This window comes from Pleurodeles waltl, chromosome 9 (genome assembly GCF_031143425.1).
Source record: "Pleurodeles waltl isolate 20211129_DDA chromosome 9, aPleWal1.hap1.20221129, whole genome shotgun sequence".
Lineage (NCBI taxonomy): Eukaryota > Metazoa > Chordata > Amphibia > Caudata > Salamandridae > Pleurodeles > Pleurodeles waltl.
The window spans coordinates 652,019,049-652,036,308 of NC_090448.1; the positions used below are offsets into that span (position 1 = coordinate 652,019,049).

At 45.6% G+C, this 17,260-nt stretch overlaps 1 protein-coding gene across 1 annotated transcript in view; it reads right to left on the reverse strand.

The window, feature by feature from the left end:
* Nucleotides 1-13,107: 13,107 nt before the first annotated feature.
* TRAPPC6A (trafficking protein particle complex subunit 6A) overlaps nucleotides 13,108-17,260 on the reverse strand; it is a 111,797-nt gene continuing 107,644 nt past the window's right edge. Inside the window, exon 6 of the mRNA XM_069207704.1 lies at nucleotides 13,108-13,877. Within this exon, the coding sequence (XP_069063805.1) occupies nucleotides 13,846-13,877 (32 nt within the window). The 3' untranslated portion in view covers nucleotides 13,108-13,845. The remainder of the gene's footprint in view (nucleotides 13,878-17,260) is intronic.

Below are 17,260 nucleotides of genomic sequence, written 5' to 3' on the forward strand. Positions count from 1 at the left end.
ATTTTGGGACCAAGAGCTACCTTTCTGCCAAATTTGGTGCAATTCCGTCAAGCGGTTCGGGCTGTAGACCTGTTAAAAAACCCTAGGGGAATTAACATGGGGGAATCACGTTTTGGGCCCCCCCTCTTTTTCTCAGCCCCAGCTTCACGGATCACCCCCAAACTTTGCAAACAGCAACTGACGTGAGCATTGAATGTTGTTTGAAAATTTTGTGAAGATTCATCAACAGATGCCAATGATATAGGCAATTAAAAAAATTTAAAAAAAAAACTTTCTATAGAAACTAGGAAAAAATTATTATAATAATAATAATAAATATATATATATATATATATATACACACACACACACACACACATATATTTACATATATATATATATAAATAAATATATCTTACCTAGTGGCTATACACTATATATACTGATGTAAGCGCTATAAAGGCCTGGTTGTTGTGCCCGGGCAAAGAGCGGGCCCATCAGCACCAGTCCACGGCTGAATGAGGCTGGGCTGGGCCTGCTCTCTTGGCTTTTCTTTCCAGACCCTGGTCACCAAAAGAATGGAAACCTTCAACTAAGTGGAAACAAGTGGAGGGAAGATATGGGCTAATTCCAAAAGTAGCCTGCAACACAGAATATTGTAGTGGAGCAGGAAACAGGGCCAATGCTTCAATTAGCCCCTTAAATCTCCCAGCTTCTAAAACAAATCCTCAGGATGTTGTAAAAGACACACTTAAATCATGTGGAGAGTCCATTATCTGTTCTGTAGAGAAGATATTATTGACCTTCAAAGAAGAAATAATGGGCCAAATTAAGACTTTGATAGGGAAAGTTTAAGCTTTGGAAAAAACATTTTGTGGTAACACCCCAAATTATAGTGGGAAAAACCACAGTGACTATCTCAGTGCAACTTTGGATCCTAGATAAAAGCAGACTGATTGAAACTCCTAGTGGCTAGGATGGTGGGATTACAGGCAATGTAACTGATCTACAACAACACATGAGCTGCTTGACTAAAGGGGAATTGAACGAGAATTGAACGAGCTTGGCCAGTCTCAGGCTTTACCTGCTGGCATGCGTTTTAAATGCAAATTATCAAATGTGCATTTACCCCCTGAATAGCCCCCTTTAGGCTTGTACTTGGGTAGGAGTCACACCAGTGAAGGAAGGAGCTTTTGAGGATTGTCAAAGTCTTATTAGCAAATGTGCCCACTGGTTTACGAAGCATGCAGACGGACACCCAGAAATTCTAGGTAAAATAAGCATGGCTTGGCGTGTGAACTGGGTGGGTACTTCGGAAAAGACTCTTAACGGGGACTGTGTTGTGTTAAATTTCAAGGACTCAATATGTGCCTGTTTTTTATTATCACAATTGATGTTGATGTCCTGTAAATTCTCTACCATACGAGCCTGCCCCTTGAGAACTTTTTATTATCCTCATCCAAAGCAGAGGCTTGAAAAACAGTTTACCAAGCCAGATACCATTGCATAAGTCCCTATCCAGGGCTTCGTTAGTTACCTCAAATCATTTTGAAGTTTTGTCAAATCTATCTAAAAACAACTGACGTTTGAAGGCAAGTATTTCGGTTGAGGTACCTGGTTAGGCAGCTCTAGTAGGAAAACAGCTTTACAGTACTGAATTGCCAGACCCTCGAACAATGATGTAACTGATGGAAATTAAAAACAGGTGTTGCAGCTCTCGTTCTGGAATATTGCAGGGGCCAGGCAAAAACTCCAAAATGAAGATTGGCTTTTATATGTAATTTTTGTGTACTATGTTGCCAAGAGACTTGGACGCTTAATTGTTTATTTATCGATGGATTTAAATCATATTGTTGCCATGCAATTCCATCTTCAGCTGGTAGAGGAAAGGGGGTTTGGCGATTTTTGTCTCATGCTCAATTACTAATATGGAAGTTAAAAAACTGGCATCAGGCCCATATTTCCAAGTGTTAAGTCTTCGCCGATAGTCCCCCCCCCCCCCCCCACTAGTATCACAGCACCAGAAGCTGGGGGAAACCATTCTTGGTCTACTACCCCCTCCAACACAGAAGATCGCGAAGGACAGGGGTTCTGGACACCAGGGGGAGCTGTGTCAGCAGTGTTGAGTTACAGAGGGGCATGGGTAATCCCACGCGAAAGGGGAGGCTCACTTGCATTCTGGGACAGGCCGCGCTACGACTCATCGCCACACATGCAATCTCCAGTACCCCCCCCCCCCCCGATCGACCATCCAGGGGACCATCATTCACCTCATCTTATGGGCTACCGCAGTTTCCAACCCGCAAGCGGACCTGCGGATAAACTGCCACAGGCCCCGACCATAGACTTTGGCGGGGGGCCCGGGCCCAGTCTAAAGGAGGTGGTATGCAGCCCGGGAGAGAGGGTACTTCAAGAGGTGCACAAATGCCTTTTCTAGTACCAATCATCCCTGCCTGCGCTCCACGCCACGTCGCACAGGGGACCTAGCGAAGTGACGGGGGCCTCCTGATGGAAAGAAGCAGGGCTAGACTGCAGCAGGGTCCATAAGTGGGGGCAGAATCAGAGCAGGAGACTCTGGATCATTAGCAAAACCCTCCCCATCCCCATTAATTCTGAACACTCAATGCTGTGTGAGAGGTGACCAGAGAAACCTCCTTGGTCCTCTGCATCAAGTAGCTGTTGTACCGCTGCCCCCCACCTTTGACCTTTGATGGAAGATGCTGACCTAAATCTAGGCTGCGGGGCCAACCTAGACAGGCAAGGATCGTGGACTGTGTTCTTGTCTCCATTTGGCAGGTTCCCACAGTCGCGAAGACTTGGGGTTCAGCTCCCTCCTTACCCTCCTCTCCTCTCTGCTGTACTGTATCGTGTACAAACAGCAGGGGCATAGCCTCAGAATACAGGCATGCGGCCCTACCACCAAGAGTATCACCTAGAGATGCCCCACGGCAAACCCGCTGGTAAATCCTTTGGTAAACTCGTGAGACAACTTATCTTCTCAGACCCTCCAACAATCACGTTCGATGACCTCTACCAAGGGATCACAACCGGAGGACTTGCCCCACACCACAGCTTGCCCAGCGCAGGGCGCTACTATGGAACACATACTTCAAGAAGTTACAACTGTGCACCGCAGGTTAGAAGGAATGGACTCTACTATATCTTCTCTGATGGCTGAGACGAAATCCATATGCTTGGACATTGCGGGTTTCGAGTCCCGAGTGACGGGGCTGGAACAGCGAGTTACAGCAATGTAGTACCACCTTTACACTGTGTCGGACTGAGATCAAGAACTCCTATATCTACGCAGCAGCTTATAGATGTGGAGGGTAGGAGCCACAGAGACAATGTCTATTTTTTTGGATTCCTGGAACAAACGAAAGGGTCGGAAATCCAAGCCTTTCTGCGGAATACCCTCCCCACGTTTACAGCCTTAACCTTTGAGCCCGCGCTGGAGTTTCAGAGCACATCTGTTAGGCCCAAGGCAACAAGAGGGTGCATCGCGACCTCGCGCGATCATTGCTTGTCTCCTGCAACATGGCCAGGACCGCCAACTCCTTATAGCGGCTCACTCCCATGGCCCATTCAGAACCGAAGGCTATGAGGTCTGCATTGCCGCAGACTTCTCGAAGGAAACCAACGACCGCCGCAAGGCATTCCTATCACTCCGAACCAGGCTTCACCAACTGGACATGAAATATGGTTTGCTTGACATCCAACGCGATGTGGATCACCAGAAACGGTCCAGAGATTTCTATAAACTGGAGGACTTATGGCTTTTCCTGGACAACCTGTCGGCCCAGGTAATGGACACGACCCCTGTGAACCGGCCCCCGGGACAGACTATGGACCCTCAGGCCGTTTCACCCTCATACGCCCCAATAGAAGGAAGAAACCATTACGACACTGATCCTCACTATAGTGGTAGGGATCTGGAGATGCCAGCGAGAACTCACGGTGACAGAGACCAGGCGCTACAGGCAGTGGTGCATCAAACCCAGCTGTCGAAAAGGGACAAGTCTCATTCCCCTTTGAAGCCTCCCCACATCTCTACCTAAATCCGCTTTATGTGAACAAGGAGACAAGATGGTGCAGTGAGGACTATGTTCCTGTGTCATCAGACAGATAAGTACCCTGCTGCATGCTATAATGTGATGTGAGATTGTTGCGGCATACCCCAGATAATGGAGGTGGCCCATTAACAGGTGGTGTGAAATTAAGACTTGTTGGCCACTGTGCTACTCTTTTCTGGCTAAAGACTTTTCTATCTCTCCTTCTCTCCCCTTATTACTTACCTATCGCCCCGTTGGCATACCAGACTTCCAATAGTGCTATACCTGGGTTATGGAATGTGTACCGTGAGAAATGTAAGATGCATTGCACAGTTGTGGGGTTCAAGGTAGTCATTTACTGGACTCATGTCCAGTATGTCTCATTAATTCTGTGTTTTATAACGTTTTATGTTTTACGATGCTGTTTCATGATGTGATACTGTTCAAATTCAGACTGGAGTAGGGCTGCTGACGCTCCCAAGGCTACCCAGTCATTGTTATTAACCAACATGGCCCTGCGTTAGCCACTATCTATTGTTAGCTGTATCCACCACGCTGACATCTTCGTGTCCCCCCCCCCGAAGAAGATGTGAAAGCTGGAGACACACCCAATACAATGTGACCCTTCCCTTTGAGACCCGGAGGTACCATGTCCAGTCCTGATTGAAGATGGACGCTGATCTTTTTGTAGTGGCTTGCTGGGTGCACACTGCCTCCAGCCGGGGCCCCTCCAAGCTCGATGAATCCACAGGTTTGGACCCGCAGTCCAGAGACCCAGACCTTTGAGGCTTTGCCCCTACCTGACATTGGGAACCCCACCTTCCTCCCCAGACACCGTCCTTACCATCCCCACCTTCCTCTTTCTCCTACACTCTTTCTTATTCACCTCCCTAGCCCCTCCCTTCTCTCCTTCTCTTTCCATCTTACCTCCTTTTCTTATTTCACTTTATATCCCCTCTGCTGTACCCTGCCCCATCTCCTATTGCCACCCCAGGTGGGCACCCGACGCCTCTTCCACCTACCACACCCAAGGAGAGCACCCCTCTCGTTCTGGATCCTAGCCCTATTACCCTTCTCTTTTTCTCTCCCACCGCTGCCCTCCCCCTCTCCCCCGCTTCACCTGGCACCTCTTACCAGCGGCCTCCCTATCTCCTCCCCTTCAGTCCGCCTCATATATTTGTCGTTGTCATGGCTAGCCGGGTCCCACCCATCACCCATCCACTCCGGGTCCTATCATGGAATGTCAATGTTTTGCTTGACCCACTTTGTGAAACTAAAAAAGGTACTCTCCCATCTCAAGTCAAAAAGGGCTGATGGGGCTCTCCTCCAGGAGACGCATCTTGATGATGTTGAATCCAGTAAGCTGCGCCGAGACTGGGTAGGGAAGATGATATGTAGTTGTTGCCCTACACCGAGACTGCCGGGGCTCGGGACAACAAGAAAATGTGGAGTGGCAATCTTGCTTTGTGAGACATTGCCCGTAACTATTACTAAATCATGATCTGAGCCTGAGGGGAGATTTGTGCTTGCCTAACTGAATCTTCTCTATGTGTCGGCTCAGTATATGTGCCTACAGGCCCCAATCGCTCATTCCTCCTCCACATCAACCCCCTTCTTTACAAGATTGGGGCAACCCGTTGCATTATAGGGGATGATTGGAACCTAGCCCGAGACGCAGTGCTTGACAGGACCGGACCCATAGATGTCAGTAATAACCATGACAAGGCCATTCTAGTCAGTGTGTCCTCAGACCATGGGCTGGTGGACTACTGAAGGCTCACGCATCCGACAGATAGGGAATACACATTCTTATCTGCAGTCTACTGAACTCTGTCACGCTTGGACTACTTTCGTGTGACACATAATACAGTGGCGCAGATCCGAGATTCTCGTATGCTGGATTGTGGTCTTTCGGACCACTCCCAGATTCTACTATCTATTGACGCAGGCCTTGTCTCCCCGGTTTGCAAGCCCTGGCGCTTTGCCGTGCACTGCTACCGCACCTCCCAGGGCAAAACACAACTAGGGGCCCATGTCTCCACCTGTATGCAGGACAGCAGAGGAACAACCCCTGCCAAAGGGTTTTGCGGGGAGCTGCAAAGGCGACCCTTATTGGGCAGATGATGCGTGACGCCATGCAGGCCAACAAACAAAGGTCAGCACGTCAGGCAGAACTGGAGAGCAATATTGCGTACTTTCCTCAACAGTAAACAACCCAACACTCTCTACCTGTCCTCTAACGCCACAAGTGAGTCCGTGCAGCACTCAATAAACGATACACATCCCAGGCAGAATATGCACTGCAATGCCTACAGGGATGACACTATGAACAGGGGGAAAAGGCTGGGCGACTCTTAGTAGTCCAGCTCCTCCAGATAGCAGCTGCTCAGGCCATCCCTGCTATTACGTCCTTCAACAGGAAGCTCCTCACCCGACTACAGGACATTGCAATGAGTTTGTAGCTTTTTACCAACGTCTGTATACCCCAGAAACGATGGCCAGCCCCGCTCAAGTGGAGACCTTCCTGGGGAGCACTCAACTCCCCTACCTATCAACTGAGGGCCGAGCCCTGCTAGACGGGGAGATCAGTAGGACCAAAGTAGCACAGGCCATTTCTACCCTGCAATATCATAAATCACCGGGGGAGGATGGTTTTCCTGTGAAATGTTATAAATGGGCCGGTGAGGAGGCGCTCAATTCCATATACAAGGCCTTCTAGGAGGTCTGCTGAGAGAGCTCGCTAGGCGCAATTTCAAATAAGGCAGTGATTGCGGTTATACCTAAATCCGGGCGGGACCCCCTCCTCTTCTGCAGCTGTTGCCCCATCTCCCTTCTGAATGGAGATATCAAAATTCTAGCCAGCGTCCTAGCAGCCCGTTTACATAAGGTAATCCCGTCCTTAATACATCGCACACAAGTGGGGTTTGTTCCAGGACGCACCTCTAGAAACCACCTCCACACCATTTCTCATGCCCTATGGGAAGCCAGAAACATGCCAGACGAAGCTTTAGCCTTATCCCTAGACGCTGAAAAAGCATTTGACCGTATTGAATGTGACTACTTATTTGCGACCTTGCGGAAATTTGGTTTGGGTGACCATTTCATTGCCAAAGTTCGTCTGTTATACGATCGCCCCATGGCACAGGTCAACTGTGGGGGCTTCATATCTCAACTCTTCCTAATAAGTAGAGGGAAGAAACAAGGCTGCCCCCTCTCGTCACTCCTGTTTCTACTAGCCATGGAACCGCTGGTGGCAACCATCCGCAAATCCCCTCTACTTACTGGAATACCTCTTCAGGGAGGGGTCTCCAAACTCTAGCTATATGCACATGACATCCTGCTCACCCTGGCGGACCTGGGACGCTTCCTCCTGGCCTTATTGGAGATCATTAACAGCTTTGCGATTCTATTCGGGTATCATGTGAACTGGGACAAGTGTGAAGCGCTGCTCCTCTCCCTCATTACCACGAGGGCAGCGATACACGGCTTTCCATTCCGGTGGATGCCGCTCCGCCTCAAATATCTAGGAATCCTCATAAATCGGGGATTGGAACGTATGGTGAAAGACAATTTGGAACCACTCATTGACCGTAGGAATATGGACTTTGAGAAGTTGTCCCAGCAGGGACTTTCCATGTTGGGGCAGGGTACAGGCGGTACGAATAGTTACACTATTGAGCTTCACCTTTACTTTAGGTTTGTTGCCTATTTAAGCACCTCTGTTGACCCTGAGACTGATCGATGCAGCGATCAGAGCTTTTGTATGGGGTCCCACCTGACCCCGTTTATCATCAGCAAAACCTATGGCACACCGCTCTTGCAGAGGCATGGGGCTCCCATTGGTAGAACACTACGCCCTTACTCTTCACCTATCCCAATTAGCATATATGCTCCCCGGAGTACCAGACTCACTGCAGTAGGTCACAATGGAACGATTGTTACTCTCACATAGGGGCAGACTCGGTGGTCTGTACAGTGCCAGCCCCCCACAAACCGGCCCTGCTAACCCGATGTTGAGAGTGATGCACGCAGCCTGGAGCAGGGCACATCGCCTTCTTGGCATACATCCCTCTTTACACTTTGGGGAAACGACAGTCTGCGTGTTGGAGGAGAAACCATCCACTGGACTCAATGGAGCATAGCCGGCATCGAAAGCTTGGACCAGATCACTGAGAATGGTGCAGTTAAACAGTTTGAGGACCTGAGAGAGGAATACAGCCTCCATCCTCGCCAAGAGTGGTGGGAGCTGCAACTTAATCACTGTCTTTAACGCAACATGGGAGCCACTCCCTGGACCATTGAGGTCTCCCCTGTGATGTCTTATCTTAAGACTTGGGGCTGTTTCAACAGTGTGATGGTGGGCAATATATGATGTTCTCACACAGCATCTCTACTCGCAACTCCTCCTCGATACGCTGCGCTCCAAATGTCAGCTACGCCTGTGGAACGAACTCGATGTGAAGGATTGAATAGATAAAATGATGGCCCTGGACAGGGGTACCAGGGAAGCCCGCCTGAAGTTCTGTCTTTTTAAAATAATCCATCACTGGTACTGGACCCCAGTGAAATTACACAGAGTGGGTCTTCTACCACACGTGGATTATTGTCGATGCTCAGAGACCCAGTGCGATCTGACCCACATCATCTGCAATTGCCCTTCAGGGCAGCCCCTCTGGGACACAGTGGGCACCGCCCTCTGTGCTTCTATGACATTTAGGACGCTGCTCTCCTCTTTTTTCATACCCCTGCATGATGTGGGATGCCTCCCTAATTTGTCTCGACTGCAGCGCCGACTGCTGCACATGGCCCTAGCGACGGCCAAGATTTGCATCCTTTGTCATTGGAGATCCCCTACCCCTCCAACACCGGAGGAGTGGTTGTTGGCAATGATCCGGGTTGCCGTCCATGAAAGTGTCACCTACCATATGCAAGATCAAGCCGCCCTGTTTAGTCAGGCATGGGCATCCTTTCTCGCAGGAGATTCAGAAAAAGCTTCCTGCCCGCCCATCCCAATGCAACACACTATTACTAAAACCACGATTCCCCCCTCCCATCCCTCCTGGCTTCCCCCTCACCCGGTCCCATCCTCTGCTCCCACCTGACCCCCTCTCCCACCTCCCCAGACTGCGCTGGGTGCTCTTGGCCCTCATCTCTCTTTCCTTATCCCTTATTCTTCATTCTCTACTTTTCTCCTCCTTGCCCTTCAGTATCTGCATCTCCATCTTTATTGTCCACTTCTCATCCTCCCTACATCAATTTACTCCATCCTGTTCTATGCTACTCTACTTTGACCCGCTTCTCTCTACCTCTCAATGCTGTCTTATGCTACGCTTTTCCTAACCTGATGCTACTTGTGCCTGCTGTATTCTATTCTTTTCTAACCCGCTCTATTACGTTATGTATTCCTATCTGCCACCATCTCTTCTCTCAGACCTGCTGCCCCTCTACACTGACCCCTTTTCCTGCCTTGACCTCATCTTTATTCCTCTTTTACTTTGGTATGGCACCCATGCCCTCTTCATCAAGAGTGGCAGTCCATCAACACAGCTTGCTGCCCATTACTATCTTTTGCGCTCCTCTCTACCTCGGCTTAGCTATTAACTACTAACCCTCTCCCCCATAGCTCCCGGTGCCCGGAATGACAGATGGACAGTTCAGTAAATCCTCGGATCGCCGGACCCTAGACATGCTCTATGGATATAAAGGGGGGTAGAGCTCTCTGCTGCTCGGGTAGTTACTCTTCTGCTGTGTTGCAAAGTTATGCTTACCCTGTGCATTTATGTCCCTTTTGGGTATTTTCTCACACCCTCCCTTGGTCTATTTTCCCCCTTCCTTCTCCTCTCCCTTTGCTACCCACCTACTATTTTCTAGGTTTAACAGCTACTGACTACATAAATCACTTGCGTATTGTACTTCTGTACAATGTAATCTGTATTTCTGTGCTGTTACATTTCCTTAATAATAAAAAATTACAACACAAAAAAAGGTCCGCCGTCAGAGCAAATCTAATTGAGTCTATTATTGCTGTTTTTTAAATCTCTTAATTAGATAATCTGCAAAAATCTTGAGGAGGGTGATTTTAGGCAAACTAGAGGATTGGACTTTTTTCCGCAAGCTCAATATGGCTTTAGGCCAGGTCTTGGGACCATGGAGCAAGCTCTTAACTTTAGAGCTTGGAAAATATATCAAAGCCAAGAGAGGTGCAGTTCATATGGAGTTTGTTGACCTTTATGGACCTCTCCTGTGCCTTCAATGTGGTAGATAGGAGATAATTATGAGAACTTATGGTCCAGGCACTAGTAGATCCTTCTTCGATTACTTTAGTAAGACTCCTCCACCAAGATAGAACTACTAGGGTGTGATATACCCAGTATGGGAACTGTACTAAGGCCATCAAGTTTACAAAAGGGCTTAAGCAGATCGGTATTTTGGCTCCCTTCCTGTTTTTGTTCTATATAAATGCAGTGGAAAATGTTCTTTGTACTTGCACTACAGATATTCCATGTGTTGGTCCCCATGTAGCCCCCGTACTTCTTTATGCATATGACACGGTTCTTTAAGCTTTAACAGATAATGCCTGCAGAGACTTTTAGATGATTTTAAACGTTTTATGTCCAAACTTGATCTTAAGGCAAACCCCCCCAAAAAATGTTGTCATGACGTGTGAATCAAGGAACACTAGATCAAAGCAGTTCCACATGGATAAAACTCCAATACCAAAAGTATGTTTTTTTAAAAAGTATCTCGGAATTTTAATGGACGCCAATGGTTCGTGGGCTAGGTTAGTCTCCCAAAGAGTACAGAAGATGAAAGCAGCTTTCAACGCGATTTTAAGGTTCACCAAAAGGCTTGGCCATAAGCCCATTAGGGGTATGATCTTGCTCTATAATATCAAATGCTTGTTGACAGGTGTATGTGGTGCCAGTGTGTGGAGCTATGTAGGCTCAGGAAAATTACAGACAGTAGAAAATAGGTTTCTGAATAGGCTTTTAGCCACCCCTCAGAGCACTGCAGGCCTTGTTACTCATCTAGAACAAGGCCTCGGTTTCTTGGAAGACCCAGCTGCCATGGCCCAGCTTTTACTATGGGTCAAGATTTGGAAAACCCCAGAGACAGTCTTTTCTAAGAAAGTTCTGATCAACTGCTTAAACTGAGAAAATGCAGTCAGTATACCCTGGTTGGCTTATGTGAAAAAGAAAAAGAAAAAAAACCTTTATGTCTTGGGATTGGGCCCCTTTTTTTTATAATAAAGACAACACTGGTCCACAAACTAAAGGGATGGTAATCAAGAAATGTGTGTCATATAGAGAGGAGAGGCGAATTGAGAAGGTACTAGATTTGCAGTGAGGCAACGAGGAAGTACTGCAAAAGTGGGAATGTTTGCCCTTGGGAACTTTTGTCTATTAGAGAGGTAATGTACAGGAGTAACCCCCATCAATTGGATAGTAAACCCCACAAAAGAGACACCTCACCAACAGCCCATCACAACACATATCGACTTAAGGAAGAACAGGAGAGACCTGGACCTACCTTCTGTTGACCTGTGTGGAGACCTTAAGGGCTGGCTCTCCTCCCACTTATACCCAGTACTGAGAAGTGGACTCCCACGGTCAGTTGGCAGACCTCCTGTGTGGCTTATTTTCTTAAACTGACCAGTTGACCAGTAACAACTGAACATGGACTAATCTCGACAGCTGGTGGCCTCTGCTGGACTGAGTCCTGGCCTGTAAGTGCTGTATTTGAGGTTCTGGGAGGCTTAGAAGTGATGATGAGGAGCTTCTCTAGAAAGTTTGAAAAGAGACCTCACGGTAAAGGTGCGCAAATTAGAGAACTTTGTCTGATAAAACTTCTGGTCTGCATCCAGAGGATTTTGAGCTCTGGAAAAAAAGACTAAGGGCTTAATTTGTTGTTTGGCCGTTGTGATACTCCTTCACAAACATGATGGGTATCCCGTCCACTGTATTACAAGTGCCATTGAATATAAAGCACCTGTAATACAGAAGGCAGGATATCTGTCACATTTGGAACAGAGTATCTTATCCATCAAACACTAAATTAGGCCCTAAGCCCGAAGGTGTAAATCCTGGCGGGTGAAATCGCATTAAGTATCCGCACAACGAGAGGACTTCAGTGACCACAAAATGTGACTTTTCGTGCCAATATGAACAGCTAGAATAGTACCTTGTTCAACATCTATCCAACTTGGAGAGGACTTTACCAGATACAGTTGCCTTGTCCCTCTAGAGAATTTCAACTTCCATTTCAGAGACTAAGTCAGAAAGTAAAATTATTGACAGGGATGACCTACTTAGGGTGTCTGACTTCTTCTCCATCAGACAGCCTGAAAGCACGCACAGGTTCCAGTCAATCTAGAAAAGTGACTTCTGATTGGCACTTTACCTTTTCTTGGCACTTTTTGCTCTAAATCTTTAAAAAATCCTCTCTCCAGTTCCCATTATTGGATTTTAGTTGTTCTGGTGTCATTTTTCTTACTAAAACTTTCTCTATTTTTAGAAATTGGTGGCAGGATTTTTATTGTTTTGTGTTTTTACTTGATTTGGTACTGTTAAACACTTTACAAACTTTTCCTTAAAGTTAAGACTGTCTGCTCTGTGACTCATCTAATAACCCATACTCTTGCATCAGTTATAGATTATGTGGGAGTCTGTAAAAATGTTTCCTCTGACTTCCACTTTGAGGGTTTTCCGCTGAGCAGCACTGAATCATGTATGTTTGGTCTGGAAGTAAGCTTTCACCCCTAGATCCTCTGAATGACATACCGGCCTAAATAGCCTGCCTGTGAGCTTCTTACTATTTGCTGTGGAGCTACTAGTGACCCCCATATATTTGCACAATGTTTTACAAAGCTGGTAAATTACTAACTCAACAAGCTGCATCACTCACACTTCAGTTGACGTCTATTTCTAGATTTACAAAAGTTAAGCTTCATGGGCATTAGAGTGCTTCGGCAAAACCAGGCCCACTGTAACAAACGTCATTACAAAGGCAGGAAAACCACAGAGACTGTTTTTCAATGAAGAATGCCCCCTGAATTCATTGAATCACGCACATTAACCACTTTAAAGAAAAGAGTTTATTTTAAGTCTTGAAATATATTAACATCAGGGTAAATGATCAGCATTGCACTCTTACCTTTGAAGGAAAAGTGCCCAAGAAAACAAAGTGACAACAAGTAAGACAGTGCAATTACAGTACCATTTCGTATGAAAAAAGGGTGAAAATATTACAAAAAGCCCTGCTCTCCAAGATTTTTTTGCTACTGGCATCACACTTAATGCTTTTTCAATATCTGGTTACTAAGTGCCGGCATCCACCAGCTCTTCGCTGTGTTGCAGTAGCGTCCGTATTTCCTGTAAAAATGTTTTCAGTGCCTTGCAACAATTGTTCACACTTAAAATGATTTCACATTACAACAAATATGTTCGGCCCCTAAGATTTAGAGATGATGTGGCTTTGAACGCAGAGATGTACTGATAACTCTATACATTTTAAATGTTGACCTACAGTGCCAACAGAAAGAGTCCTATTTTTGTATCCATTTGTACAAAGGTTGTCAGCTACTTAAAGAATTTTGCATAGATGAATTATTAACTTTAACTCTTTAGATTTTTTTGCATGAATTTGGCATTAAATAAAAATTTTAAAAAACTTCTTAGCATTTACGAAAGTAGAAATATTTCGGCTTCTTGAATATTCCGGTATAATTTGGCAGTACGTTCTCAACTGCAGCACTCTGGATTCCTTGTTATTGCATGGCAGTCGTATCGATGACACAAGAAGGAGCTGCTGAAAATTAGGTCCGGAGAATCATGACCTGAAATTTACCTAAAAGGGACAACAAGATTCAGCTGTTAGATTTCACTTGTGCTCATAAAACTAGTCTTCTGAAAGAAGAATCAAAGGCATTGCAGGAAAAGTAAAAGTATATTCTGGATCTTCAGCATGTTAAACAGTGAATGTTTACAACATCTGAAGACCCATATAAATTGTTTTCTCTGTCTCATCTGTCAGCCACCAGGCAGCTACAATTTCCAGGTACCTAATGGCAGAGAGCACTGACTATCTGCGACCTCTCTGATTTTGTAATGTGGTCTATGTACTAATAGTTTGTGTCACAAATGTTCCAGTGACACAGGATCGCATAACAACTTGCCTAATGAATATTATACTAAGCCAGGACGCCATTTGAAACCATCTGTGACTGGCTACAAACAAAACAGCAGGATTGTAGCCTGCATTTCCATACGGAAACGTCTATATTAAAAAAGGTAGTGTTACTTAAATAAACTTGTGTCACTTCTAGAAAACAAAAAAATAGGTAACCTGTGAGGGCACACTTCAAGATGATCCATTCATTACAGCAAACATATTCTTGATATGTATGAGATTTATTTATTTAGGAGTTTAGAAATCATTACTGCACCAGCAAAATAATAGGGTAATTGACACAGGATTGGTAAAATATCTCACAGGAGCAAGAGAAACAGCTGAAATGACAAAAAACATAATTACTGAAAGCGTAAGGCTTTATCGAGGCAATATATGCAGACTCGATGTACATTTGGGCAGACACGCAATATGTGTTAGATGAAGGGGAGAATTAGCTCAAGACACAGAGAAGATGGCTTTTGAGTGCTTCCTGAAAGAAGTAGAGACAGTTGTAATAATATCAAGAGGCAGAGTGACTGAAGAAGTAGCTGCTATATGTCGCGCATTCCAGTGAAATAGCCCAGACCTGATGGGCTTTGCTAGTACTCACTTATTGGATGTTCTTCAGACTGATTTAAGATGCAAACAATATACAAGAGCATTGTGCAGACTAATGTAAGAGACATTAACATGATAGTGCTGACCCGTTCTTGGATGGTACTGAAAATAGACTGCAGTACTCTAAAAGGGAACATTCGCCTAATCCTTTAAGTTTCCACGTAGACCACATTTTCTCACAACCTATTTAAGGTAAATATTACCTATTGTTGAGAGCACTATGTGGAGAGAGGCCAAGGGCATGTTTATTGCTAGAGAAAATACCGTGTACGTTTACTACTTCTCCACAGTTCAAAAAGAAGAAGAGAATAAATTACCAGCTGAACTAGTAATCCTCATTACTCAAAGTTCAGGTGTGCTTGTCATAGTCTTTACATAACTGAGATTAAGTCCTCATCGAGGCAGACAAAATAGGTTTTACATTCAGGAATTAGGCTGTTCTCTTTATCAAGTCTGTGGATTCCATTACTGTTTGCTCGGCTGTTCAGACTTAATTGTCCCTCATATGTAGATACCAAGCCACGAAGATGTCATGCAAAGTAGGGTTCAAAAGTCAAGGCCTTTCCGGGACTGGTCCAGGACCATGACTGAAATCTAGGAGTTGGGTGTCGAAGATTACTTTTAAATAATCAGATCATTAACGCCTTGCATGTCTTCTTTGCTACAGTCCTTTCATACATGAGGATGTTTCAATTTGTTTTAGGAGGACTACGCCCAAAAAATTATAGAACACGAAAAAACACTAGTACCAAATGAATCTGAATAAGCATTCAGTACATCTATTATTTTTAAAAGTCCAAAGTGTTGGGTAAACTCACTCAGCAGCCCGACAGCTCTCACATAATAGACCACGTATGACTCATCCCATAAGGCCACCACTCTCCTCACTGACCGCACTTATGCAATTATCCTTTCTTTTGTGCCGTTGAGATACCAATCTGTACCAAACACCTCGCTGGCAGTCATTGTTTTTTTACCTTTCCCCACTAATACATGTATAACAAAAAAATCGTCTGGTGAAACTCCATGTTTCTATCCAAGTAAATCAGCAGGGTACTCAGCACATCCACAGAATAGAGCCCAAGCTCCTCCCCAAAGAAGTGATTTGGACGAAACACTGCCAGAACCATTTCCTGGGCTACGTAAAAACTGCAAAATCACCCTAAAACCGTACACTGGTTCTGAACAGAGCACAATACTCTCTGGAATAATCTGAAGATACAGATCTATCCATATTAAGGGGACAAGCAACTAAGGTGGCTAAATCAATAGCCCCCTCAGAGACTAACACAGCCTCTGTGGCCTCCCTAACAAGGCCAACCCCAACTAAGTTACCAATAGTGAGCCCAGCTACTCCCTTGGATTGGCTATTAGTAGGTTTGCTCCCACCACCACTGCTATTAGTAGGGACACTAGGTGTAGCAGTAGGGGTTGTAGTGGTAGGAGGCTTGGTGCCTTTCTTTGGACAACTGGGATCTGTTGTCCAATGGCCTTTTATTTTACATAAATAGCACCATGGTTTCTTTTCCTTGTTCTGATTAAAAGAGGATTTGGGCCCACCACCCCCACTAGAGTGTTTTTGTGGGCCTGATGAAGACTCATTTTTAGATTTGTCCCCACCCTTGTCAGAAGACTTACCATCCTTCTTTTTGTTGCCATCTTTGTCACCCCCTGTATGAACTTTTCTGTTCACCCTTGTTCTGACCCATTTGTCTGCCTTCTTTCCCAATTCTTGGGGAGAGGTCAGATCAGAGTCCACCAAGTACTGGTGCAACAAATCAGACACACAATTATTAAGAATATGCTCTCTCAGGATCAAGTTATACAGGCTGTCATAATCAGTAACTTTACTGCCCTGTAACCACCCCTCCAAGGCCTTCACTGAATGGTCAATGAAATCAACCCAGTCTTGTGAAGACTCCTTTTTGGTCTCTCTGAACTTTATCCTGTATTGTTCAGTGGTTAAGCCATAACCATCCAGGAGTGCATTCTTAAGAACTTGGAAATTATTAGCATCATTTTCTTTCACAGTAAGGAGCCTATCCCTACCTTTTCCACTAAATGATAGCCATAGGATAGCAGCCCACTGTCTTTGAGGGACATCCTGTACAACACAGGCCCTCTCAAGTGCAGCAAACCACTTGTTAATGTCATCCCCCTCCTTATAAGGGGGAACTATCTTGTGCAGATTCCTGGAATCATGCTCTTTTGCAGGATGACTATGGGGAATACTGCTGCTGCCACCATGGGTTTCTAAACCCAGTTTCTGTCTTTCCTTCTCTACTTCTAAAGTCTGTCTATCCAAATCCAGCTGTTGCTTCTTGAGCTTCAGTCTGGTTTGTTCCACTCTCAATCTATTGAGCTCCCTTTCTAACAATCTGTCATCAGGGTGGGTGGGAGGGACATGCCTTGAAACAGAAGTATGGTGAGAATGGACAGAA